Source organism: Staurois parvus, unplaced genomic scaffold, assembly GCF_062004578.1.
Source record: "Staurois parvus isolate SC_StPar_1 unplaced genomic scaffold, SC_StPar_1.0 ptg000195l, whole genome shotgun sequence".
Lineage (NCBI taxonomy): Eukaryota > Metazoa > Chordata > Amphibia > Anura > Ranidae > Staurois > Staurois parvus.
This window is the reverse complement of record NW_028317991.1, coordinates 7,679,447-7,704,781: the sequence shown is the minus strand read 5'-3', so window position 1 is coordinate 7,704,781 and position 25,335 is coordinate 7,679,447. Positions and strand designations below refer to the sequence as shown.

The 25,335-nt window shown below is 42.1% G+C and overlaps 1 protein-coding gene across 1 annotated transcript in view; it reads left to right on the top strand.

Moving 5' to 3' along the window:
• Positions 1 to 25,335, top strand: part of CHAF1B (chromatin assembly factor 1 subunit B) — an 85,535-nt gene that overhangs the window by 46,505 nt on the left and 13,695 nt on the right. Inside the window, exons 8-13 of the mRNA XM_089677923.1 lie at positions 7,125 to 7,218; positions 7,313 to 7,382; positions 9,610 to 9,698; positions 10,947 to 11,109; positions 18,423 to 18,866; positions 23,453 to 23,550. Coding sequence (XP_089534049.1) covers positions 7,125 to 7,218; positions 7,313 to 7,382; positions 9,610 to 9,698; positions 10,947 to 11,109; positions 18,423 to 18,866; positions 23,453 to 23,550 — 958 coding nt within the window. The remainder of the gene's footprint in view (positions 1 to 7,124; positions 7,219 to 7,312; positions 7,383 to 9,609; positions 9,699 to 10,946; positions 11,110 to 18,422; positions 18,867 to 23,452; positions 23,551 to 25,335) is intronic.

Sequence of the window (25,335 nt, the reverse complement as noted above, 5' to 3'; positions counted from 1 at the left end):
GGGGATTATGGTGTGAGGTTGTTTTTCAGGGGTTGGGCTTGGCCCCTTAGTTCCAGTGAAGGGAATTCTTAAGGCATCAGCATACCAAGACATTTTGGACAATTTCATGCTCCCATCTTTGTGGGAACAGTTTGGGGATGGCCCCTTCCTGTACCAACATGACTGAGCACCAGTGCACAAAGCGAGGTCCACAAACACATGGATGAGCGAGTTTGGGGTGGAAGAACTTGACTGTCCTGCACAGAGTCCTGACCTCAACCCGATAGAAAACCTTTGGGATAAATTAGAGTGGAGACTGTGAGCCAGACCTTCTCGTCTCATGCCTAACCTCACAAATGTGCTTCTGGAAGAATGGTCAAACCTTCCCATAGACACCCTCCTAAACCTTGTGGACGGCCTTCCCAGAAGAGTTGAAGCTGTTATAGCTGCAAAGGGCGGGGCCAACTCAATATTGAACCCTACGGACTAAGACTGAGATGCCATTAAAGTTCATGTGCATGTAAAGGCAGGGGTCCAATACTTTTGGCAATATAGTGTAGCTGCTTGTGGCTGAAGCCAGAGCACATAATAGGGGATGCAGGCATTATACACACCCACTGTGGGATGTTAAGATTCTTTGACTGGTGTAGCTCTGCAAGATTGGTATCACTGATGGGATTGGTAGGGCTGGCTACATGTTGTGCATTTTTCTTTCTTTCAACCACGGGGAAAAAATTCCTTCCTGATCCCCCGAGAGGCAATTGGATATTTTCTGGATCAACTTTACCTGTAAATGTTAGTATCCAGTTATATTCTGTGTATCTAGGAAAGAATCCAGGACTTTTTAAAGCAATCCACTGAGCTGGCCAGAACCAACTCTTGAGGGAGTCTATTCCACGTTTTCACAGCTTTTACTGTGAAGAAATTTTTCTGTGTTTTGGATATTAAATTTCTTTTCCTTCAGACGTAAAGAGTGTCCCCTTGTCCTCTGATGGCCTCAGGGTGAATAGCTCTACACAGAGTTCACTATATGAAGCACTGATGTATTTATACATGGAGATCATATCCCCCCTTATGTATTATACATGGAGATCACATCTCCCCTTATGTATTATACATGGAGATCATATCCCCCCTTAATCTCCTCTTCTCAAGAGAATAAATTCAGTTCCTCTAATCTTTCCTCATAGCTGAGCTCCTCCATGCCTCTTATCAGTTTGGCTGCCCTTCTCTGTACTTTCTCTAGTTCCCCAATGTTCTTTTTGTGAATTGGTGGCCAAAACTGAACTGATATTCCAGATGAGGTTTTACTAATTGTGACGGGAGTCACTTTGGGTGGGGGGCCCATGGAACCTAGCTCACTTTGGAGAGGTGGGGAGACCCCTGTCTCAGCTCCCCATATCCCTATTATGTGTAAGTCACCCTGTGCCTGTTAGGGGTACAGGGTGATCTGCCCTAATATTTGGGTGGGGGTTGTTGATTGTTTAATGCCATGTGATTGCATCCCATTGTTCTATTGTGTGTCTTGCTTGGGAGCAAACTATTATGGGATGTATGTGTTTGTGTATTGACTTGGTGGGGGGGGGGGGGGGGGGTTGTCTACAGCAGCCCTCCCTCCTGATGGGACTATCTATTGGTGTGTCTCTTGTTACTAAATGTAGATTGCCCCGCCCTGTGTCATTATGCAGGGAGGGGGGGTTGATCCCTTGAATGTATATATCTTGTATCTGTGTTAAAATAAAGTAGTCTATTTCCTGGTTTACTTCAAGACTGGTGTTCTCTAGTCTTGTATGGTCTGCTGTGGTGTCTGTGGTCGGTGTTCGGACAGGGAAGCGGTATTCTAACGGAAGTACCCCAGTGCAATCTGGGGTCAGTTCTGTTAGACTAATGATTTGTACTGGGGTAATATATCTCTCTCTCTGTCTCTGGAGTCTATACCTCTTTTAATACAAGAGAGGATTTTGCTCGCTTTAGAAACCGCAGCTTGGCATTGCATACCATTATTAAGCTTGTGAGGTCGGCTTGTAAGTTGAAGACATCCTGTAAGGACGTTATTCCACTGCACAGCTTGGTGTCATCTGCAAAGACTGAAATGGGATTTATAATCCCAGACCCTATATGGTTTATAAATCTATTAAAAAGTAAGGGTCCCAACACTGAACCCTGACAACCCCAGACCATTCAGAGTATGAATTATTAACCATTACTTTCTGAATACGATCTTTTAGCCAGTTTTCTATCCATTTACATACAGATTTTTCCAAACCTGTAGACTTTACCTTACACATTAGCCGTGTGTGGGTAACTGTGTCAAACACTTTGCAAAATCCAAGTATACCACCTCCACCGCCACCCCTCTGTCCAAGTATACCACGTCCACCGCCACCCCTCTGTCCAAGTATACCACGTCCACCGCCACCTCTCTGTCCAAGTATACCACGTCCACCGCCACCTCTCTGTCCAAGTATACCACGTCCACCGCCACCCCTCTGTCCAAGTATACCACGTCCACCGCCACCCCTCTGTCCAAGTATACCACGTCCACCGCCACCCCTCTGTCCAAGTATACCACGTCCACCGCCACCCCTCTGTCCAAGTATACCACGTCCACCGCCACACCTCTGTCCAAGTATACCACGTCCACCGCCACCCCTCTGTCCAAGTATACCACGTCCACCGCCACCCCTCTGTCCAAGTATACCACGTCCACCGCCACCCCTCTGTCCAAGTATACCACGTCCACCGCCACCCCTCTGTCCAAGTATACCACGTCCACCGCCACCCCTCTGTCCAAGTATACCACGTCCACCGCCACCCCTCTGTCCAAGTATACCACGTCCACCGCCACCCCTCTGTCCAAGTATACCACGTCCACCGCCACCCCTCTGTCCAAGTATACCACGTCTACCGCCACCCCTCTGTCCAAGGTTTTGCTCACTTCCTCATAAAAAGAAATCAGATTTGTTTGACAACTTCTCTTTCGTGAATCCATGCTGTCTGTTGCTTAAAATATTTTTTCCAGCAAGAACTCTCTAATATCTTCCCAATAGAGATGAGCGAATCGAACCAGGCGAACCGGAATTCGAGTCGAATTTCAGGAAATATTCGATTCGCGGCGAAACCGAAATTTTGCCTACTTCGGGTGCGCGAATCGAACATTTCCCGATCAGCCGGCAAAAGTGTCCCTGCAGTGAGCTCCGCTATTTCTTACAGTTCTCTGACAGAAGGAACACATGTTTAGCGGTTGAAACATTGTATCTATTAGTTTACATTTAGGATACAGATGTTTCAACCACTGTTCATGTGAAGAAGCTGTGAGAGAACTGTCAGAAATAGAGGAACTCTGCACATACACTTTTTGCCGGCTTGGAATTATTCTTCTTTTCATCCTACTTCTTCTTCTTCTTCATCTTCATCCTCAGAAGAAGAGGATGAGGATGAGGATGAAGAAGAAGAAGAAGAAGTAGGATGAAAAGAAGAATAATTCCAAGCCGGCAAAAAGTGTATGTGCAGAGTTCCTCTATTTCTGACAGTTCTCTCACAGCTTCTTCACATGTACAGCGGTTGAAACATCTGTATCCTAAATGGAAACTAATAGATACAATTTGTATCTATTAGTTTCCATTTAGGATACAGATGTTTCAACCGCTGTACATGTGAAGAAGCTGTGAGAGAACTGTCAGAAATAGAGGAACTCTGCACATACACTTTTTGCCGGCTTGGAATTATTCTTCTTTTCATCCTACTTCTTCTTCTTCTTCTTCTTCTTCATCCTCATCCTCATCCTCTTCTTCTGAGGATGAGGATGAAGAAGAAGAAGAAGCAGTAGGATGAAAATAAGAATAATTCCAAGCCGGCAAAAAGTGTATGTGCAGAGTTCCTCTATTCTGCAGATACACTTAGAGGAGCTCTGCACATACACTTTTTGCCTGTTTGGAATTAATCTTATTTTCATCCTACTTCTTCTTCTTCTTCTTCTTCTTTATCCTCATCCTCAGAAGAAGAAGAAGAGGATGAAGAAGAAGAAGAAGTAGGATGAAAATAAGAATAATTGCAAGCCGGCAAAAAGTGTATGTGCAGAGTTCCTCTATTCTGCAGATACACTTAGAGGAGCTCTGCACATACACTTTTTGCCGGCTTGGAATTAATCTTATTTTCATCCTACTTCTTCTTCTTCTTCTTCTTCATCCTCATCCTCATCCTCAGAAGAAGAAGAAGAGGATGAGGATGAAGAAGAAGAAGAAGAAGAAGTAGGATGAAAATAAGAATAATTCCAAGCCGGCAAAAAGTGTATGTGCAGAGCTCCTCTAAGTGTATCTGCAGAGCTCCTCTAAGTGTATCTGCAGAATAGAGGAACTCTGCACATACACTTTTTGCCGGAAACCGCTGTATGGAGGGAATGTCCCAGAACTGTCAGAAATAGTCTATTTCTGACAGTTCTGGGACATTCACTCCATACAGCTGTTTCAACCGCTGTATGGAAGGAATGTCATAGAACTGTCAGAAATAGACTATTAATGACAGTTCTGGGACTGTCCTTCCATACAGCGGTTGAAACATTGTATCTATTTGTTTCCATAAATGGATCCATTTATGGAAACAAATAGATACAATGTTTCAACCGCTGTATGGAAGGACAGTCCCAGAACTGCCATAAATAGTCTATTTCTGACAGTTCTATGACATTCCCTCCATACAGCGGTTGAAACAGCTGTATGGAGTGAATGTCCCAGAACTGTCAGAAATAGACTATTTATGGCAGTTCTGGGACATTCACTCCATACAGCGGTTGAAACATTGTATCTATTTTTTTCCATAAATGACATTCTGCAAATACACTTAGAGGAGCGCTGCAGATACACTTTTTGCCGGCTTGGAATTAATCTTATTTTCATCCTACTTCTTCTTCTTCATCCTCATCCTCATCCTCATAAGAAGAAAAAGAAGAAGTAGGATGAAAATAAGAATAATTCCAAGCCGGCAAAAAGTGTATCTGCAGCGCTCCTCTAAGTGTATCTGCAGAATGTCATTTATGGAAAAAAATAGATACAATGTTTCAACCGCTGTATGGAGTGAATGTCCCAGAACTGTCATAAATAGTCTATTTCTGACAGTTCTGGGACATTCACTCCATACAGCTGTTTCAACCGCTGTATGGAGGGAATGTCATGGAACTGTCAGAAATAGACTATTAATGACAGTTCTGGGACTGTCCTTCCATGCAGCGGTTGAAACATTGTATGTATTTGTTTCCATAAATGGATCCATTTATGGAAACAAATACATACAATGTTTCAACCGCTGCATGGAAGGACAGTCCCAGAACTGTCATTAATAGTCTATTTCTGACAGTTCCATGACATTCCCTCCATACAGCGGTTGAAACAGCTGTATGGAGTGAATGTCCCAGAACTGTCAGAAATAGACAGAAACTGTCACAGAACTGTCCTTCTTCTCATCCTTCTCCTTCTTCTCATCCTTCTTCTCATCCTTCTTCTCATCCTTCTCCTTCTTCTCATCCTTCTCCTTCTCCTCATCCTTCTCCTTCTCCTTCTTCTCATCCTTCTCCTTCTCCTTCTTCTCATCCTTCTCCTTCTTCTCATCCTTCTCCTTCTCCTTCTTCTCATCCTTCTCCTTCTCCTTCTTCTCATCCTTCTCCTTCTCCTTCTTCTCATCCTTCTCCTTCTCCTTCTTCTCATCCTTCTCCTTCTCCTTCTTCTCATCCTTCTCCTTCTCCTTCTTCTCATCCTTCTCCTTCTCCATCTTCTCATCCTTCTCCTTCTCCTTCTTCTCATCCTTCTCCTTCTTCTCATCCTTCTCCTTCTCCATCTTCTCATCCTTCTCCTTTTCCTTCTTCTCATCCTTCTCCTTCTGCTTCTCCTTCTCCTTCTCCTTCTTCTCATCCTTCTCCTTCTCCTTCTTCTCATCCTTCTCCTTCTCCATCTTCTCATCCTTCTCCTTCTCCTTCTTCTCATCCTTCTCCTTCTTCTCATCCTTCTCCTTCTCCTTCTTCTCATCCTTCTCCTTCTTCTCATCCTTCTCCTTCTCCTCATCCTTCTCCTTCTTCTCATCCTTCTCCTTCTCCTTCTTCTCATCCTTCTCCTTCTCCTTCTTCTCATCCTTCTCCTTCTCCTTCTTCTCATCCTTCTCCTTCTTCTCATCCTTCTCCTTCTCCTTCTCCTTCTCTTTCCTCATCTCCAAGGGCATTTAAATTAAAGGTACAGTGTTCTGCACTAATTTAAAGGCTCTCTGAAGCCTAGAAACCCTTTTTATAAGTCATCTTCGCAGCGAAGAAATTCGCATCGAATCGAATTTCACACTGGAATTCGCCGAATCAGCCGAATCGAATTTTTGAGAAATTCGCTCATCTCTACTTCCCAACCTAGACGTTAAACTAACAGGTCTATAATTACTTGGTAAACATGTTGACTCCTTTTTAAATACAGGCACCACTGTCTCACACTGTTCTGCATATACTCAATTGGTCTCTATTTTTCGGTTTTGTGCTGAAAATGTAGAGGCCAATCTGCTGACAGCCTAAAGATTTACTGCTGCTCAGGGACTCTGGGCTTAAGCAAAATGTCATCCTCCAGCAAAAAGAGGAACAATGCTGGAAGCAATTTACAGCACACACTAATTTTGATAGCACAATTATTAATGGAAAATATATGTTCCTAGCTAAGGAGCAGTATTTTTTTTTATCAACTTGTGATGTGTAAAGTTCCACTCGAAGTATTCTGTAAAGTATACTTTTATAGGCTTCTTTCTTATTTCCAACCTCCCCCTTGTTTATTCTTTTCCTTTTGAGAAATGTTTGCTGTGTTTCGCAGCCACAGCGCAATCGTCCAGTTCTGGGAGGGCATCTATGAATGTCCTCCCAGAACCCTCCTATCGGGGATGCTCTGTGACCACTGTCCTTTTTGGACACAGCTGATCACAGATCTCAGTAAAGGGTCAATCACAGCGTGCCTTTACCATGTGATCAAATGTGTCCAATCACAGCTGATCACATGTTAACAGACTTGCCGGTTATGGGCCGTCCTTTCCTAATGCACTATGTCTGTGGAGGAGATATATGGTTTACAATGTATGTTTAGGTTGAAAAAAAAAATATATATATATCTTTGATTTGTTCTTCTTTTCAGAAAAAAAGTTATCGAATGTTCCATGATGACAGCATGAAGTCCTTCTTCAGAAGACTGACATTTACACCTGATGGCTCTCTCCTCCTCACTCCAGGTTTGGTTCCTATATGTAGTAAATGATTGATGTACCCATTCATATACAACTACTCGAAGATTTCATCTCGTGGTTCCTTCTCTGCTTTTTTTAGCTGGCTGTGTTGAGGTTGGGGATGCTCTTGTCAACACAACATATGTCTTCTCCAGGAATAATCTGAAGAGGTGTGTATTTCCTACTGTCTCTATTTGTAACAATCTGTCCAATAGAACTCCTTTTTTTTGGCATCCACTGAAGAACACAGGAAGTCTTTAACCTTGGGGTACACTAGGGGAAAAAAAAATTAGCCTACCTAGGACCACACATGCCACACTTATTTACTAATGTTCTAGGAAGATGAACATCTTTTCTCCAGCTCTGCTTTTTGTTAAAGGACTAATGTGATTTGTGAAGTCTTTTTCCTCATTTATTAACCTCCATGACGGTATTACCGAGTGTAGCTCGGGGTAAGGTTTCAGTACCAAAAGCGGTAACTCCGAGCTACACTTGGGCTTACCATGCGGCGCTGCTCCGGCATCTGTTCTTCACTTACCTTGTCCTGCGCTCCCGCGATGTCCCTCCTGCAGTGTCCCCGGCAATGTAATCCGGCGGAAGCCGGCATCTGTCATCTGGGTTCCGTCCCCTGCGAGCGTCGGGACGTACGGGGGACGGAACTGGCGGGAAATTTGAAAGTGATAAAAAGTGACATTCACTAAATACACTAAAATCACATAGTAAACCATTATTGTATCAAACCATTTCACATACATTTTGTCCCGAGTGCTTTGTCCTGTGCCCTGCCTACATTTTTGCTGTTCTTATTGCCTGGAAACTGAGAAACGTCCATGGCGTCCAAAAAGCGTCCCTTTAGGTCAAAAGCGGTTTTAGACCGGCTAGAGAACAGCGATAGTAAATCAGAACCACTTGCAGAATTGAGTGATAATGATTTGTGGGGGAAATTCGTCATCAGACACTGAAAACGATTCTGTGACTTTGATCAGTGATGTGCGAACCTGGCGCTATATTTCACATTTCAGTGTTTTTGGTTTGATTATATTATTGAATTAAATGTATTATTATTATATTATTTTTTATGATTATTAAATTATAATTTATAATTTCGTGTTTCAAATTTTAACATACCCGGGATGTTTACTAGACTCTTGTTCGGACAGATTTCAGAGAGTTATTCCTAAAAATTACAGGCCTACAATAAAAAAAATACATATTTCCATGCAAAAAAATGTACCTCTTTGAGCACAGAAATACTGACATAATCAGACCGCTAGGGAGGTTAATAAAAATATCCCTTTTGTTTCTCCTTCAACCTCCTGGGGTTTTCCTGTAGCACTGTCGAAAGCATCATCTGAATTTTGTATCTTTTGGAATAGTATTAACTAGTAGTGCAGCGAAATGAAAATTCTGGTGTCAAACAAAAATTCAAAATGCACTTGGCCGACAACCGAAATGCGCAGTTTTTAAAAATGAATGTATATTTTTTGGGAAAAAATACACTTTAAAAAAAAAAAAAAAAACAATATATACCCCAATGTTTTTGAAAATATGAAAGAGGATGTTACAGCGAGTAAATAGATACCCAACATGTCATGCTTTAAAATTGCACACGCTCATGGAATGGCATCAAACTGCGGTACTTAAAAATCCCCATGGGTAATACTTTAAAAATTTCTACACTTTAGTAGTGTAAAGTTACAGAGGAGGTCTAGTGCGAGAATTATTGTTCTTGTTCCTACGTTCGTGTCGATACCTTACATGTGTGGTTTGAACAGCATTTACATATGTGGGCGTGGCCTACGTATGCGTTCGCTACTACGGGGCACTTTAAATTTTTTACAATTTTTTTTTTTTTTGCACTGTCTCTTTTGAAAAAAAAAATGTAATCGCTTTTATTCTTATCACAAGGAATGCATACATCCCCTGTTATAGAAATAATTAGTGACAGGTTCTCTTTATGGAGAGATATGGGATTAATAAGACCTCACATCTCTCCTCTGCAATGTAAAGCATTAGATCAAAAAAAAAGCATTCATCTAGTGCTTTAAAAAAAAAAAAAAATGTCCGGAACTGGAAGTGACATCGTTACGGTCCTCCAAGGGCATAGAGATGAGTGGAGGCCATCTTGCCTTCACTAATCTCTATGCTCAGTGCCAGGATCATTAGATTGTTTCTCAGGTAGAACTACCGAGCAGAGGGGGCGGGGTTTTTTCGGCACCTGTATTGGTGCTTTTTTTTTTTTCATATCAGCCGAAATTTCGGTGCAACCCTAGTATTCACTTGCCTTTATGGATATGTTTTGCTTATACTGTATTGTGATGCATGGTAATTGTTTGGTTTTTTTATTATTTTTTTTATTCCTTTGTAATAGATTTTTATTTTAACTTTTCGTTCCAGACCTCTATCTCACTTGCCATGTCCAGCAAAAGCCACATTTGCTGTTCGATGCTCCCCTGTGTTCTATGAACTGAGGCCGGAAGTGAGAGGTAAAATTTACATTCACTTGCTGTCTCGAGGATAATCCTAGAATGGGGACAACTGCCCTTGCAATGCCTGTTATGTATCAAGGACAGGAAGTAAAATGAAGTCTTCCCAATAGGACATAGGTGTCCTTTTATGAAACAGAGATCAGCGGCGATCCTGAGGATTGTTGCTGATCTCTGATCATTAGTGGTTTAGGAAACCGATGATCAGTGGAGAACATGTTCTTCATGTTTACTGACGATCTGTGTTCTCCCTCCAGATTCTCCAGCTCGAGCTGGAGAATCGGAGGAACGGCAAATGAAGCAGCGATAATTTACCGCTGCTTAGTAAACGGTGTTTGACTGATCTCTTACTGTAATCTCACGAGATTATAGTAAAACCAGACGTTTTCCAGTGTTTTGTAGATCGTTCTCCCTTTATTCGGAGAACTGATCTACACCGCTTCATAAAAAGGCATTCACAGAAGAACTGTGTTCTCCGAGAATGCCGGAGAACTGAGCAGCGGTCATTTACCACTACATGATAAAAGAACACCATAGACGGGTAAAAAAAGAAAAGCCAATCATTCCCTCACTTCCCCCCCTTCCCATTGTGTGAGCTCAGCCTGCATATAAGCAGAAAAAGCTCCTTTCCCTGGCGATATGTTGGCATGTTAACCAAAAAAACTTCATCCTCCTCCCTTTTAGCTGTCAGTTAAGCAGAGGGGTGGTGGCAGGGAGAGGTAGCTGGGGAAGCAGCCAAAGCAGTCCTGTTCTATATGTCGTAGCTCCAGGCCACTCCCCCACCCCCCGAAAAAAAAAAGAATTAAACATCTGCAGCTACAAATCCTGTAGTATCTGACTTTTAAAATAAGGATACTTACCTGTCCAGAGATTCATTGATTGTCCTCACCCCAGCCACCGTCATCTTAAGTAAGGGAAACGGGCAGTGTAGCCTTGTGGCTTCACAGACGGTTTCCTACTGCGCATGTGGGGGGCTTCAGGGGAAGGGGCCAACTTCCACTACCAACTTCTGACTGGAAGTGGTAGTGGTTACCTGTCAAAACAAAGTACCTGCTCCCACCCCCCAAAAAAAGTGCCAAATGTGACAGTGGAGGGTGGGAGTATACAAACAAGAGGAACTTCCCCTTTTGGGTGAAGTTCTGCTTTAATAAAAGGGCTTTGTGCCTGTGTCACTGTTCAGTTCGCTCCTATGTGTTTATGTACATGGGGGGATTCATGATATAAGCAGTAATCTTTATTTCTTCTCAGGTGAAGATGGCAAAGCTCCTCCTCCTGGCCTGATCTCTCAACCCTATCGGATGGTCTTTGCAGTGGCCTGTGAAAATTCTGTGCTCTTCTATGACACCCAGCAGTCCTTCCCCTTCGGTTATGTTTCCAATGTTCATTATCATACACTAAGCGACATATCTTGGTAAGACTACCTCACCTCGAGTCAAAATATGCACTTTTCATGGTATGAATTAGCAGGTTGCCTGGGCAGTAAAAAAAAACCTAGTGTTTGCTGGGACAAGTTAGATGCTAGTTGTGGATGAAATTAACTTAAAGTAAATGTAAACCCCTACCTTGTCAAACAACCCATTCAGCTTAAAATACAAATGAAAGGCAAAACATTTGTGTTGGCATATAAAAAAACATTTAAATACCCTTTTCCCTTTTTTTTTTTTTTTTTTTTTATATGTGATCACATATTCTCTGTTCTCAGCTGCATAAGAGCTGGGGGAGGAGAAACAGCATACACTGAACTTCCCAGTGAAAATAAGAAAGGCTGTCAGAACAAGTCTGATCATTGGAGGAGAGCACACTAAGTTCCCAGCATAGCTAGAGTACTGACCCTGGTGTGTTCTGCTTAGTGTGGTCAAGTTTTTTTAATGGAAAGTAAGGAGACTGACAGGCACACCATGGATTTCACACAGAGGAAGCAATACAGAGAGAGCAGGATACTTTTTCATACAAGTACATGGTACAACAGACACATATCAGGAAAATGAGATTTTGGGTTTACATACTCTTAAAACCTGAAGTTTTGTGACATTTGTAGCACAGGTATGTAGTGGTCCAGCTTGGACCAATGCTTGTATTCATATATACCTGACCAATACTACAGTGATAGCAACAGTGTTCAGGGTCCTGTGCCAAATGACTGCTCATCTGCGTAGTGACCACAGGTGGTTTCTCACTCAGATTTGCTGAAATTCAATGATATCATTATAATATTGGGTAATGTGGAAACATCACGATCTCTACCTTTTCCGATCAGGGAATGCTTTGTATTCATTGAAAAAATTACAAGGTTTAGGAGGTTTCTATTAATGGCAGCAGCGCCAACTGTGCAACCCCCTGTGGTTACTGTGCAGAAGGGCAGCACTGGAAACACAAGACTGCTTCTTTCTCTGTAGTACCGGTGAGTGCTACAGTGATTTGCAGCTCAAATTCAAGACATGCATACTTACAGTGGTTCAAGCTATAAAAATCTTATTTAAACTTCAGCTTCTACATTCTTGATGCACACCATTCAGAATTGAAGCCTTGACATCAGTTCATGGTGGCGTAGTTTGCCTGTTGTGTTGTGCACAGCGCTATCCTGACCTGTCTGTTACCGGTTGACCTTAAAACATGTCCCTTTGAGATGCTGTGTGGGTTAAAGTGGGGATTGCTGTCCAATGGCTTTGGGTTTGTGTGGATGGCATCATTTGAGATCATTTAGAATTCACTTGAGAGGTGTATTTGACCTGCAGTTTGACCTTCTTTATGCAGGTTTGCACTTCTGTAGACTTGTATGGCAATACAGAACCCTGTTAAAATATATTGGTTATGTGTTAGAGAAGACACTAGTAGCTTGTAATGAGGCAGAATTTGGTTTACTTGTGTGGCTTAAGTTCCAAACATACAAAACATTTCAGCAAACTGTAACAGCAGACATCTTGGTTATGAAGAGAGAGAGGAAAAAGAACCAACAAGTTTTACAGATATGCAGAACTGGTAACCTTAGTGTACAGTGCCATCTACTGGTCAAGTGATATTAACACACAGTACTGTATATAGTACATGCTGTTGCATCCCCAACACCCCTTCTCAACGGCATGTGCATAATTATATGACATTTAGTCTCTTTTGTAGGAAACAATGATGTTCCCTTGGCAAAGGTTTGGTGAGTGCATCTGCAATCATCTCCTCTGATGGGCAGTACTGGATGTCGATAACCCCTTGTTCTTGCATGTCTCTGAGCAGATGATATCTTACATCAATGTGCTTGGTTCTTGGGTTAATCTTCTCAGAGTGTGTAAGCTTTATGCATCCCTGATTGTCTTCATAGATGGGTGTGGGTTGTGACATATTCAGTCCCATGTCTAGTAGAAGTTGACGAATCCAAATGGCTTCTTGACATGCATGTGCTGCTGCTATGTATTCCGCTTCAGTTGAAGAGAGTGCAACAGTCACTTGTTTCCGACTAGACCAGCTTATGGTTCCTTCTCCATACTGGAAGATGTAACCACTTGTAGATTTGCGGTCAGTGGTGTCTCCAGCTCAATCGGCGTCCACATATCCAATCAGTTTTGGGTTTGACGATGCTGGAAGTCGCAGCTTCATCCGATTTGTTCCCTTTAGGTACTGCATTACCCTCTTTACTGCATTCCAGTCGCGTTGACACGGTGTTGCGACTTTCCTGCAAAGTATTCCCACTGCTACGGCGATGTCTGGTCTTGTCACGGTGGCGATGTATAGCAATTTTTCGATTGCCCTGCGGTAATAATCATTGTTAGGTAACAAGTTTTCTGTTCCATTGTTTTTTTTAGATAATCTGGTTCCATTGGTGTTTTCGCTTCCTTTGCATCTTGCATGTGAAACTGTTGTAACATTTCTGTAATTTTCTGACTTTGGTTAAGAAGATAGCTTCCATCCTCTTCCCGCTCTATTTGAATTCCTAGGTAGTGAGTAATGTTCCCCAACTCTTTAATTTCAAAATTTTGTTTCAGTTTGTGAACTATTTGGTCATAGTCCTCTTCTTGTTCAAAACACGTCAAGATCTCATCGACGTATATTAGGATGTATGTCCATTTGTTCTCTTGATTCTTTGAATACAGACGTGGATCTGCTTTACTTTTTGAGAACCCTTCTTTTCTGAGTATTTCGTTCACTTTTTCATTCCATGCTCTCGCCGCTTGCTTGAGCCCATAGATGCTCTTTTGCAGTTTGCATACAAGGTTCTTTTCTTTCTCAAATCTTGGTGGCTGTTCCATGTACAGATCCTCCTTGATGTCTCCATACAAAAAGGCAGTTTTGACGTCTAGGTGCTTTACTTGCATTCTCTTTCCGGCAGCAATACTAAGGAGTGTTCTTATGTTGGAATGTTTCACAACTGGAGCAAATGTCTCATCGTAATCTTCTCCAAATTTCTGGGAGTATCCCTTGGCAACTAATCTTGCTTTGTATCTATAGATTTTTTCCTTCTGTATCATATTTCACTTTAAAAGTCCATCTGCTTCCGATGGTTTTGCGACCAGGAGGGAGTTCTGTTAGTGACCAAGTTTTATTTTCTTGAAGTGATTTTATTTCTTCTTCAGCTGCTTTTCTCCACTGATCGGCTTCCCTTCTTGGCAAAGTTTCTATGTCTTCCCAGGATGTTGGCTCCTGTGTTTGATGTGTTTTAGCAGCGTATGATAACCTGCGGGGTGGTATCCCTTTTGTCATTCAAGAGGATCCTCTGATTTCTTATTGTTCAGTGGGTTCTATTGGCTCGTTGATTGTAAGTTCCACTTCTTGTTCTGGCTCTTGTCCTGCTTCGCATGGGTCAGTGTCTCTTGCCGATTCAGCGCGTAAATCCTCTCCACATTTTTCAAGAATTGTATTATCTGGTGCTTCACTTTCATCAAAATAAACACTGCGGCTTACTGTGACCTTGTTGGTCTTTGGACAAAGGATTCTATATCCCTTACTCTGCTCACTGTAGCCCACCAGAATGCCTTCTATGGCTTTGTTCTCCAACTTGGAGCGTTTCTGACTTGGAATGTGGGCATATGCTTTACAGCCAAACACTCTGATGTGTCCTACGTTAGGTTTTGATCCATTCCACATTTCATACGGTGTACTCTCAATAGCTTTTGATGTGAGCCTGTTTTGTAGGTATGTTGCAGTCATTATTGCTTCTCTCCAGTATTTGTTAGGTAAGGCAGCGTCCGAAATCATACATCTTGTCATTTCTACAAGAGTGCGATTCTTTCTTTCCGCTACACCGTTTTGCTCAGGAGTGTATGTTACAGTTGTTTGGTGTATAATACCTTGTTTCTTTAGGTATGATTCCATCTCTTTATTCATATATTCCCCTCCATTGTCAGTGCGTATTATTCCAGGTTTCCTTTGAAACTTGTTGCTTGTCATAGCTACAAACTCTTGAAGTTTTTCTAATGTCTCACTTTAGTGCTTCATTAGATACGTTATTGTGTACCTGAAATAATCGTTGATGAAAGTCAGTAAATATCTGTTCCCGCCAGGTGTGATGGTTTTCATTGGTCTGCACACATCACTGTGTATCAGTTCCATGGGTTTAATGGTTTTACTCTGACTGGTCTGTGGAAGAGAGGTTCAGGTGGCCTTTGCTTTGATGCAACACGTGCACTTGCTGTGTGGCAAGGCAATATTTTCATGTCTTCTGATAGACCTCTCTTTGCAAAGTCCATTATAGCTTCTGGGTTTCGATGCCCCAATCTTCTATGCCACAGGTGGATGCACTTGTCATGTGGGTTATGAGTTGCCGCATTAGCCTTCTCACTTTCAGTGACGATTTTGTACAGATGTTCATTTAACCTTCCTCTTGCTAGAATTTGCTTTCCATTTTGAATTGTGCATTCATTACCTCTGAACTGGACGTGAGTCCATTGCTTGCAAGGGTTTTAACTGATAGGAGGCTTCCTTCTAGGCTTGGAACATAAAGAACATTCTTTACAAAGGGTGCTCTGCTTGCCCCCTGATGGCGCTTTGCAGTTCAGCAATCCCTGACCATTACCTTCCGCTGTAATACTTTTCCCATTTGCTAGGAAGACTTTATCTTTTACACTAAAATCAATTTCTGTGAAGAATGTCTCGTCGCTTGTCATGTGACTTGTTGCCCCTGAATCAATATACCATCAGTGTGAGGTACTATTCTGAGTCACTTTAAAAGTACCACTCCATGATGCACTTTCATTTTCTTTCATGACCGCTTTAGCTCTTTCTCTTGTGGGTAGCTCCCGCTTTCGCTGCTTAGCTTTCCAGATTGAACAGTTCTTTTTCAGGTGACCGGCCTTTTTGCAGTGAAAACATACCCTGGTTTCTTTGTTTTGTCTTATGCCTTCATGCACCTTCAGAGCTGCCTCTGTTCTCTCGTTCTCTTCACTATGCAAATTTTCCTTTCTTCCGCTGTATTCATCAATTAATTTTCCCTTAACATATTCTAGCATCAGTTCAGTTTCTGGTCTAGTTTCTAGAGCATTTATAAGGGCACTGTATGATTCTGGAAGGCTCCATAGAAGTAGTGCCACAACATGATTGTCTTTCATTTCTTCACCTATTGCATCCAGCTGGTCCACAATTTCTAGAATAGCATTTACATGTTCACCCATTTCCTGCCCTTTTTCCAGCCTCATCTTATACAGTTTGCGCAGCAGATAAAGTTTACTGTTTAGGTTTGCACGTTCATGCAGTTTTTGTAATGCAGTCCACATACCTTTAGCTGTGTTTTCTTTCCTTATATGAATGAGTTGATCGTCCTCCACTAACAGGCTTATGACTGCTTTTGCTTGCCTATTTTTTCTGTACCATTCTTCCGGGTTGTCATTGGGTCTGTGTGTATCTAGTACCTGCCACAAGTCATCTTTGGATAACAGCATTTCAAGCTTAAACTTCCATAGCTGGTAGTTGGTATTGTTGAGCTTTGCTATTGTAAACTTCATATCTGAAGCACTTGCCATCTTTCAGTGAATTGGATACAGCTCTTGTTTCCTCACACAGGATTTGGTAGGATTGTAAATGCAGCACTTACTTGCTTGTAGTTCTCCTTTTTCCAGTGTCTGGAGCTGGGCCCATAACCTATTGGTTATGTGTTAGAGAAGACACTAGTAGCTTGTGATGAGGCAGAACTTGGTTTACATGTGTGGCTTAAGTTGCAAACATACAAAACATTTCAGCAAACTGTAACAGCAGACATCTTGGTTATGAAGAGAGAGAAAAAGGAAAAAGAACCAACAAGTTTTACAGATATGCACAACTGGTAACCTTAGTGTACAGTGCCATCTACTGGTCAAGTGATATTAACACACAATACTGTATATAGTACATGCTGTTGCATTCCCAACAAAATAAACAAAGTCAGTCAATACAGGCTGTAAATTGTGGTTAACATACAGAAATTCAAAACCTACTCACTTTCAAAGGTAGGGCCGGTGAAGCAGAGTAAACTGTTGAAGACAAGAATAATTTTTTAACCTGTTTGTGTTTAAACTTTGTATGTTGATGACATTGTATATTGAGAAATTTTTTTTAACTTTACATAGTTGCAGTATTAACCTGATAGCCTTAGGCTGGCCATAGATTATTCTACTTTCTTTCATGCAACCATAGCCTGCAGGAAAGAAAATCGCTTTTGCACAACTATTGTGTTATGCCACCGGTCAACATGACCCAATGATTACTGCTAGTGGCTATAGCCGCCAGCAGTAATCACATCTGAAAAATCATACGGACTGGTTGAACTGAAGTCTTCAGTACAGCCAGCCTGATCAACTTCAGCACAACCAGCCTGCCCATAGGTGGATCAAATTTCGGCTGGTTCTTGCTGAACTGGCTGAGATTCGATCCATCTATGGCTGATTTTAGTAGCTCAGTTTGCTTTGTGTTTTCTGGAGTTGTTTTATTCAGTGCAAATCCCATCAAGGCTGTTTGGTCTCCACTGGAGTGGTTTGTCCTCCACTTTCTGCCCCAGTTTGATTACTGTTATTAAAAAGCAATTAAAGCAGGACTATAGGCAACTTTTTTATTTATTTTTTTCATTTTGGATAGAGCAAGAGAGCACTCCTGTCAATTTTTTTCGCCATCTGTGTCACATTGAGATTTCTCTTCACTTTCTGTCCCATAGCCAAATAGAAAGCGAGAGGAAATCCATGCAAACTAAGGGAATTCCTTGGGGACCTCCAGGTCACCAGAACTAGTGTCCTCATTGGAAGACTCCCCACTATTACTTTTAATGACAATGGTAAACAGGACAATTGGAGAGGGTGGATCTTCCTAACGGGTGCACACACAGCAATAAAAGCTGACAAGGGTTCTAATCCCTCTCCACTCTGTCCAAAACTAAAAAAAAAAAAGGGTTTTCCTTTAGTTTAAGGCTACATTGAGACTGCAAAATATCTGCTGCTAGTTTGCTGCTTTCAGGGGCAGGTAGACCTCTGGATACAGCATTTTCTATGGCCACATGCAAACTGGCTGATTACCAAAACTCTGCAGAACTGCCCTGCTGTACAGTGGTTCCATTCAAGGTCGGTCAGAGACTTTTCGAACAGATGGTTACATGTGAACATTTGGATGATTGGTTACATTCGAACAGCAGTGGCTCCTGTGTGTTGAGAGAGTTTACAACCGCCGGCAAGCAAATTCTTGCCAGTGGTTTTCCCTGACCGCAGATATTCAGCCATCTGAATAAAGCCTAAAACCTGATAGAAACCTTCTAATATTCCCTTTTTCTTTGTTTGCTAGGTCCAGCGATGGGTCCTTCCTAGCCATCTCCTCCACCGATGGATACTGCTCATTTGTCACTTTTGAAGAAGGCGAGATTGGGGTGCCACTTAAGGAGAAACCTGCTTTAATTCTAAGAACTCCTTCCACAGCGGAGAAGAAGATTAGGAAGTCTCAAGGTAGAAGGGTTTCCTCTCCACTTCTCCGAGCAGGGGAACTGGCCCCTTCTGCAAGGCTATTTGAGCAGTCCAGTCCGTGCACCCCGATCCACAGCAAAATCACAGCAGCCGCCACAAGTGGTGATAAGCCAACAACTCCGGTGGGCATAACTAGTGTTCCAACCACGCCCACCTCTGAGGACAGGAAGAGTGGACAAAACCGTAAAGCTGCACAGCCCAGGAGGATTACACTCAACACTCTGGAGGCTTGGAGCAGGCCCATCAATCCTATTACACCCAGCCCACGGTTAGTTGATGTCTTTTAATCTAGTGGGCCTTTTCATCAATGAACTCTAATGACTTATGAGGTGTGGTAGTAGTTATTAGAGGCATTTTTTTCCTTTCTTGTTCTTGGCTCTGACTCACTTCTTCTTTTTCTTATCTTATTAAAGAATAAGTTCACCTTTCTAAAATAGAAAATAAAATAAAATATACACACTCACACATATACATGCACATTTTTTTAGCAGGTAATTTATTTTTTAGGAGGCTGTAAAGCATTGCATGCGTGATCAGTAGATTGTGGATGCAATCTCAGGCTCCAGCAGACTGTCAATGCAGCTGTCTGTCCTTATCTCATACGGCAGGCATTTAGACAATGACAAGAATCAGTGGGCTGCCAGAGCGCTTACCAGGGCCTCACAGTTCATTAAAAACCATAAGACGTCAGCTGCAAAGGCTCTTGGTACTTTTAGTTCATTCACACAACTCTGTGAATGAAAGGTGCAATTGTTTGGTTGGGGTCCTGCACGGCCGCACTCTTTGCAAAATGTGACAGCAGGTGCAGGAGAAGATCCCTGGCCCACTGTCACAATGAGGGGGGAATTGATTAGGTAGAGGAGGCTCCAGGAACAGGAACATGTTACGGGTGGCACAAGGTGAACTTATCCTTTAATTTTAGCTTTTGAGTCGTATCCTGTGATTCAGTTTCTAGTTGTTCTTCTGTTAAGTATTGTTTACAAGAAATTAGTGTATGTAAAGCAATGCATTTTCTTTTAGTTTTGGGAAGAGTAGTGAGTGAGTAAAACACCTTTTGCTGTCTGTGTCCCCTTAGGGAAATTTCCCTTCACTTTCTGTCCTGATGACACAACAGGAAGTGAAGGGGAATCCCCTCTTAGACAGTTGTCACCTGAACAGGCTTTCCACTAAAAAATTTCTTCTCACCTCCCGATCCAGTGACAACTGTAAAATTTTGGATTTCCTAGCACTTTCTGGTTCATGACAATAATCATCAGGCCAAATAGGATGGATTTACCCAACAGAGACAGAGTACGAACTTGAAGCAGAACTTTACCCATAACAATGTGCTATAAAAGAATGTTCTTTAGCAAAGAACATACATTCCACATTAATAATTATTCTACCAAAATTATAGTGTGTTGTAACTTGCCTCCAGTATTGCTCCTGTTTCTTCTTGCTGGAGGCTGCCATTTTGCTGAAGCCCAGAGTCCCTGAACAGCAGTAAATCATAAAGCGCAACTAAACCCATCAATCCTGGAATGCTGGGTTTGCTCACTGTCACATTTACTTGTGTTCACAACCAAACTGTCAAGCTATCAAATGGCTAACTGATTGCATGTGCAGCACCATGACGGTGGCAGATCAAACATTAGCAGCTTCCTTAGCTAGAAGGGCCAATTCACACTGACTTGCGCTACAATGCATGTACGTTTCCATGCATTTTAATTGTGTTTGAATGCGCACTGACGTCCATTGCCATACATTTTGACGTCCGTTGCCATACATTTTGACGTCCTTTGCCATACATTTTGACGTCCTTTGCCATACATTTTGACGTCCGTTGCCATACATTTTGACGTCCGTTGCCATACTTTTTGACGTCCGTTGCCATACATTTTGCATTTTAGCACAGCGCAATGCAATGTTATGGTGTAAATAGGACACATTGGAAATTGTTTTTCAGATGCCCTTCTGTTGATCTGAGTTTTACAGCTGTGCTAAAACACACTGGTGTGAATTGGCCCTAAAGCATAGGAGGATTTAATTCCGCTTTAAGGCTGTCAGCAAATCAACCTCTACAAATTCAGTAGTGCCTAAAAATGGAGAGCAACTGAGCATGTGCAGAGCAGGGTGAGACAGTGTATTATCGGATTTTAAACAGTATAGACACTTACTTTTAATGCTTACAAAGCTATACCTGCAAAAGGGGCGAGCCTGAAGTGATAAAGCAGGACTTCATTTTCTGACTAAAGTTCCACTTTAAATAAAGAAAAGGGAGTGATGCCTGAATAAAGTCAGCCATAAATGAAACAAAGTTTGGCCGGTTCAGCAGAGACAGGACAAATCTTGAACCCAGTATGTGGAGGCTGGTTGCACTGAAGTCGATCTACCGATCGACATTTGTGCACCCAGCATGTCGGATTTTCCCTGCTTGATCAGTTTCTTCGGTTACAGTTGGCAGCGCTGATCTGTCTGTTCTGATAGCGAGGAGATTTCTTCACTGTCAGACTACAAGTAGCTCAGCGGGGAGTATTCCCCTATCTACATCCAGTGGGTTGATGGGGGAATCGGGTAAGCTTTTTTTGTTCAACATACTGTACTGGTTGTATGAAAAAAAAACTGAATCCCCTATGGGTTGCTTTATGAAAACAAGCTGTGCAGCTTTGACCAAAGTTGAATAATGTCCTTGCTATAGGTGTAGGCCATTTACATACCTTATGTAGCCTGACCTGAAAACTCCCAGGATGTTGATAAGCGAGGCCTAGTTATTGCTGCTCACCACCTTCATCACCGGAGTGAGCTCTCAAACTGCGTTCCGAGCTACTGCGTGGGGGGAGGGCACATGAAAGGGTCTGAATCAGAGAAAGAGCTGTCTCCTGTGATGCTAAAGATGACCAGTGATAGCTAGGCCTCACTTGGCAACGTCCTGAGAGTTTTCAGGTCAGGTCAAAGTTCATCTGCTGCGGTTAAAATCAGATCCTGTTACAGGGGGTCGATGTCAAGCCGCACTCTCTGTGTCTATGGACGAAGGATCAAGGCCGGGATCAAGCCATATGAGTACCCCCATAGGAAGCCACTTCCTATGTTGGTACTCGTCAAAGAGGAGGAGCCAGGAGCGCCAGCTGGGGACCCCAGAAGAGGAGGATCGGTTTAGAACAGCTTCCACAGATTTCTGTAAATTAATGGGGGGTGGCTCTGGAGCCCTGCACAGCTGCACCTATTTCAAATGTGGCTGTGCAGGAAAATCACAAGGGATTGGGCTCTGGGGGTGATATGAGGGTGCTTAGGAACATGTTGAACTCTCAATATGGTTTATAGCATGTTACTTATTTAGTTAGGTGTTATATACACTTTTTCTTTATTGAAGTGCGGGAATTTAAAAAAAAAAAAACCCCATAAAACTCCTGTATACTCACCCAGTCCAGAGCTGCAGCTGTCCCTCCCCTGCTGCCTTTATGTCTGTGAACTAAGCTATCAAGTGACTGCTGAATGTTTAATGTTTAGCTCTGAGAAGAGACTGTCAGTCACTGTTCTCTATTCTGCCCCTCCAGTGCTCACTGGAGCACGGGACAGGAGCAGCTGAGTCAGCAGTCAGTCAGGCATCTGGATGGACCCTGACATTATCGGGATCCTCTGAGTCTGAGGCAAATCCGAGATGTCAGTCGGCAGAGGGCTTTAGCCTGCTGTCAGCTAAATAAAGGTCACAGGAGTGATCTACATGAGGTGTAAGACAAGCTTCGACCACACTTCTATTTTTAAGCAATGATTGTTGTCGGTTCCAACAAAGTAAAATAAGATGATTTGTTCCTCCTTATGGTGGGAGGAAACATGCCGCCTTCTGCTTTAATTTATTGTTGTAAAGCTGACTCCATCCAAAATGTTCTCTTTTGTTTTGGATAGGGTAGGGAAGGGTTAGAGCCTCCCTGTGATATTATTGGTGTACCTATTGAGAAGGTTTCCACGTATTTGCTGTCAAAACAGGAAGTGATAAATCTCTCCAAAGTGTACAATGGCGAAAAACATTTGTTGTCTCTGCCATCATGTCCTGGGACAAGAAGAGAAAATCTATCCAACCTGGTTACAATGACAAATGAAAAACCTGACCGAAATTTTTACTTTTTTTTTTTTTTCTCCATCTTATCCAGAAATAAAAAAAATGACTATGGTTAAAGGATAAATTCATTTTTAAAAACTATAATAAAATAAATGCAGTTTTTTTTTTTTTGTAGGTAAAAAAATGTTCACGCGAAGGAGTCTGCAGAGCATTGCACTTGCAATCTCAGGCTCCTGCAAATTCCAGCATGAACTTATCCTCTAGGCTTTAGAGATGTCCTCTCCTGCCTACCTTTTAAGCTGCTAAGGAGGATCACCTTATTAGTGACCCAAACTCTGAACTCTCCCTCCCTGCAAGTCCTTCTAAGACTGGTTTGTGTAGTATTTCTAAACTTGCTATCCCAAAAAACTAGGCACGGGTAAATAACTTTTATTACATCTGACAAGCAAGCCATTTTGAAACTTTTCTTTAATTTCTAATCTGTAACTACCAATCATTATCTAAAGCTGTAAAAAAAAGATAAGTGTTCTCCCTCTTTCAAGTCTCATGTATGCGCAGGGCATTCTCCAACCCAATTGCATGCCTAATGTATAGGGCGTCTCAGATCACAGGCAGGATGGCACGGATCTTTCCAGTTACTAGTTTTTCAGCTAGGCTGTGGTTAAGCCACAATGAGCCTGCAAGTTTGGCATTTGAACTCCAAATTCCATATCTTAGTATGAGTATTTTTATAGGGGCTGTAAGTGTAATGTCAGCTAGTTTATAGTTTGCAGTAAATGATGACTTTGACCCTTCTCTTTCTATCTGCCACTATACAGGAGAATCGCCCTAATCCCTGTAAAGACAAATTCACCTAACACACACCAGCTCGCTCCAGTGTCCCCAGCACCCACTAGAATGGAGTGCAGTAGTACTGGTAAGTGATAAAAACCTTGTAAATCAAATGCATGTATGTCAAGAAAACAACTTCACCTTTTTTGCACTTTTCTGGAAAATAGTTACATAGGTAAAAAAAAAAATAAAAATACAAGGATTAGTGTTTTTGTTATATTTATACATTACTGTTATGCTTGTATGGGTGTCTGAGAATCCATTTTGGTCTATAAGAAATATTTAAATGAGTTTGAGTCTTGGCAGTTAAAATTATCCAGTTTCCTGTTGAAATACTCCAAAATTGAAAGATAAAATGGTCAGCCTTTTATGAAGCAGTGTGTTATATTATAACCTTAGAGATTCTTTCACTGGGGAGAGGGAGACAAACATCTGCTGGTGTGAGGTGCAGGGAACCTAGAGGTTCACATAGTTGCAGCAACCTTCCAGATCTCCTTGGTGTGGCCAAATGTTAGACTGCTGTGACAGGCAAAGCTCCGACATTGTCAGATCTTCCCAGTAAGCCCTTGACCCCATGCATTCCTACTGTCCCATCACTGTCATGGACAGCCTCAGTGACCAATAAGGGCTCGTTCACACTTGACTGTTTTTCCAACTCTTGCCAAACGCCCCTATAGCGTTTGACAAGCGTTGGTCCGGCGTTTGCGGAGCGTTTTTAACGCTCCGCAAACGCTGCATGCGTGGTTTAGCGGCGGTTGCTAGGCATTTGCCAAGCGTTAAACACCCCACAAACTTCTATAATGAAATTTCAATGGTGTAATCGCTCCACAAACTCCTCGCAACCGCACCGCAAACGCCGGGCGGGTGTTTGCGGAACGGCACTATAGACTTGAATAGGAGGCTTCAACTCCTCCTGACTCGACCAGAGGCGTCCGTCTTGCTGCAACGCAACGCTAACGCTCCCGTTTGAACAGCACAATGTGCTGCAATGTGCAGAATTTTCCCAGGCGTTTGGGAAATTGTAAAAACGCTTCTAAACGCCTGTCTGCTGCTTGCTAACAAGGCTAGTGTGAATGTAGCCTAAGAATGCGTGGGGTTTTTAAGAGGAAGGGCAAACGTCAGCAGGAAATGTCCAACTTTGCCTTTCAGAACTGCAGACCTAGGAAGATTTGGGAAGTTGCTGTAGGTTAGTGCAACTCTTCCTCCGAGTGATGAGTCTTTTTAACCTCTTAGTGACTGAGGGTAAAACAAATGTTAATGACTGAACACAATTTTGCAATTTTGATATATGTTATCAAACTGTATGTATCATCGTAACTACTTTGTGTATCCAGGTGGTTTATACCTTGTTTTTCAGGACAAATTGGGCTTTCATTTGATGGTAAATAAAAGTTGTCTCCTAATTATTATTTTTTTTCAATATCAAAGGAAAACTGCCACAAATTATTTAAAAAAAAATTGTTTTATTTAGCTTTATATTTCTTGCTGTTACCATAATTTACCACCAAAGGACAACCCAAAATAAATCTGCTCCTGACAATTGCAGTGATACCACATATGTGTATGTTGTTTGTTGCTTGTATCTGTAGTAAGGCCCAGAAACAATGGTGCATATTTTGCCTTTTATTTTTAGCCTACCTAAAATATACAGACACTGATAAAAATGTAACAAATGTTTGAAAAATTCTACTCAAAATATACTGACCCTAGCACTAACCCTTTTTATTTCCTTTTTTTTTTTTTTCACACACGTTCATTTGTTTTCATCTTCCTCTCCTGCAAGGAGAGAATGATGCAATGTATCTTTCTCTTCATTCAGAACAGAAAGTAAACACATGGGCAGGCTGCATAGTGACTGATCACAGTGATA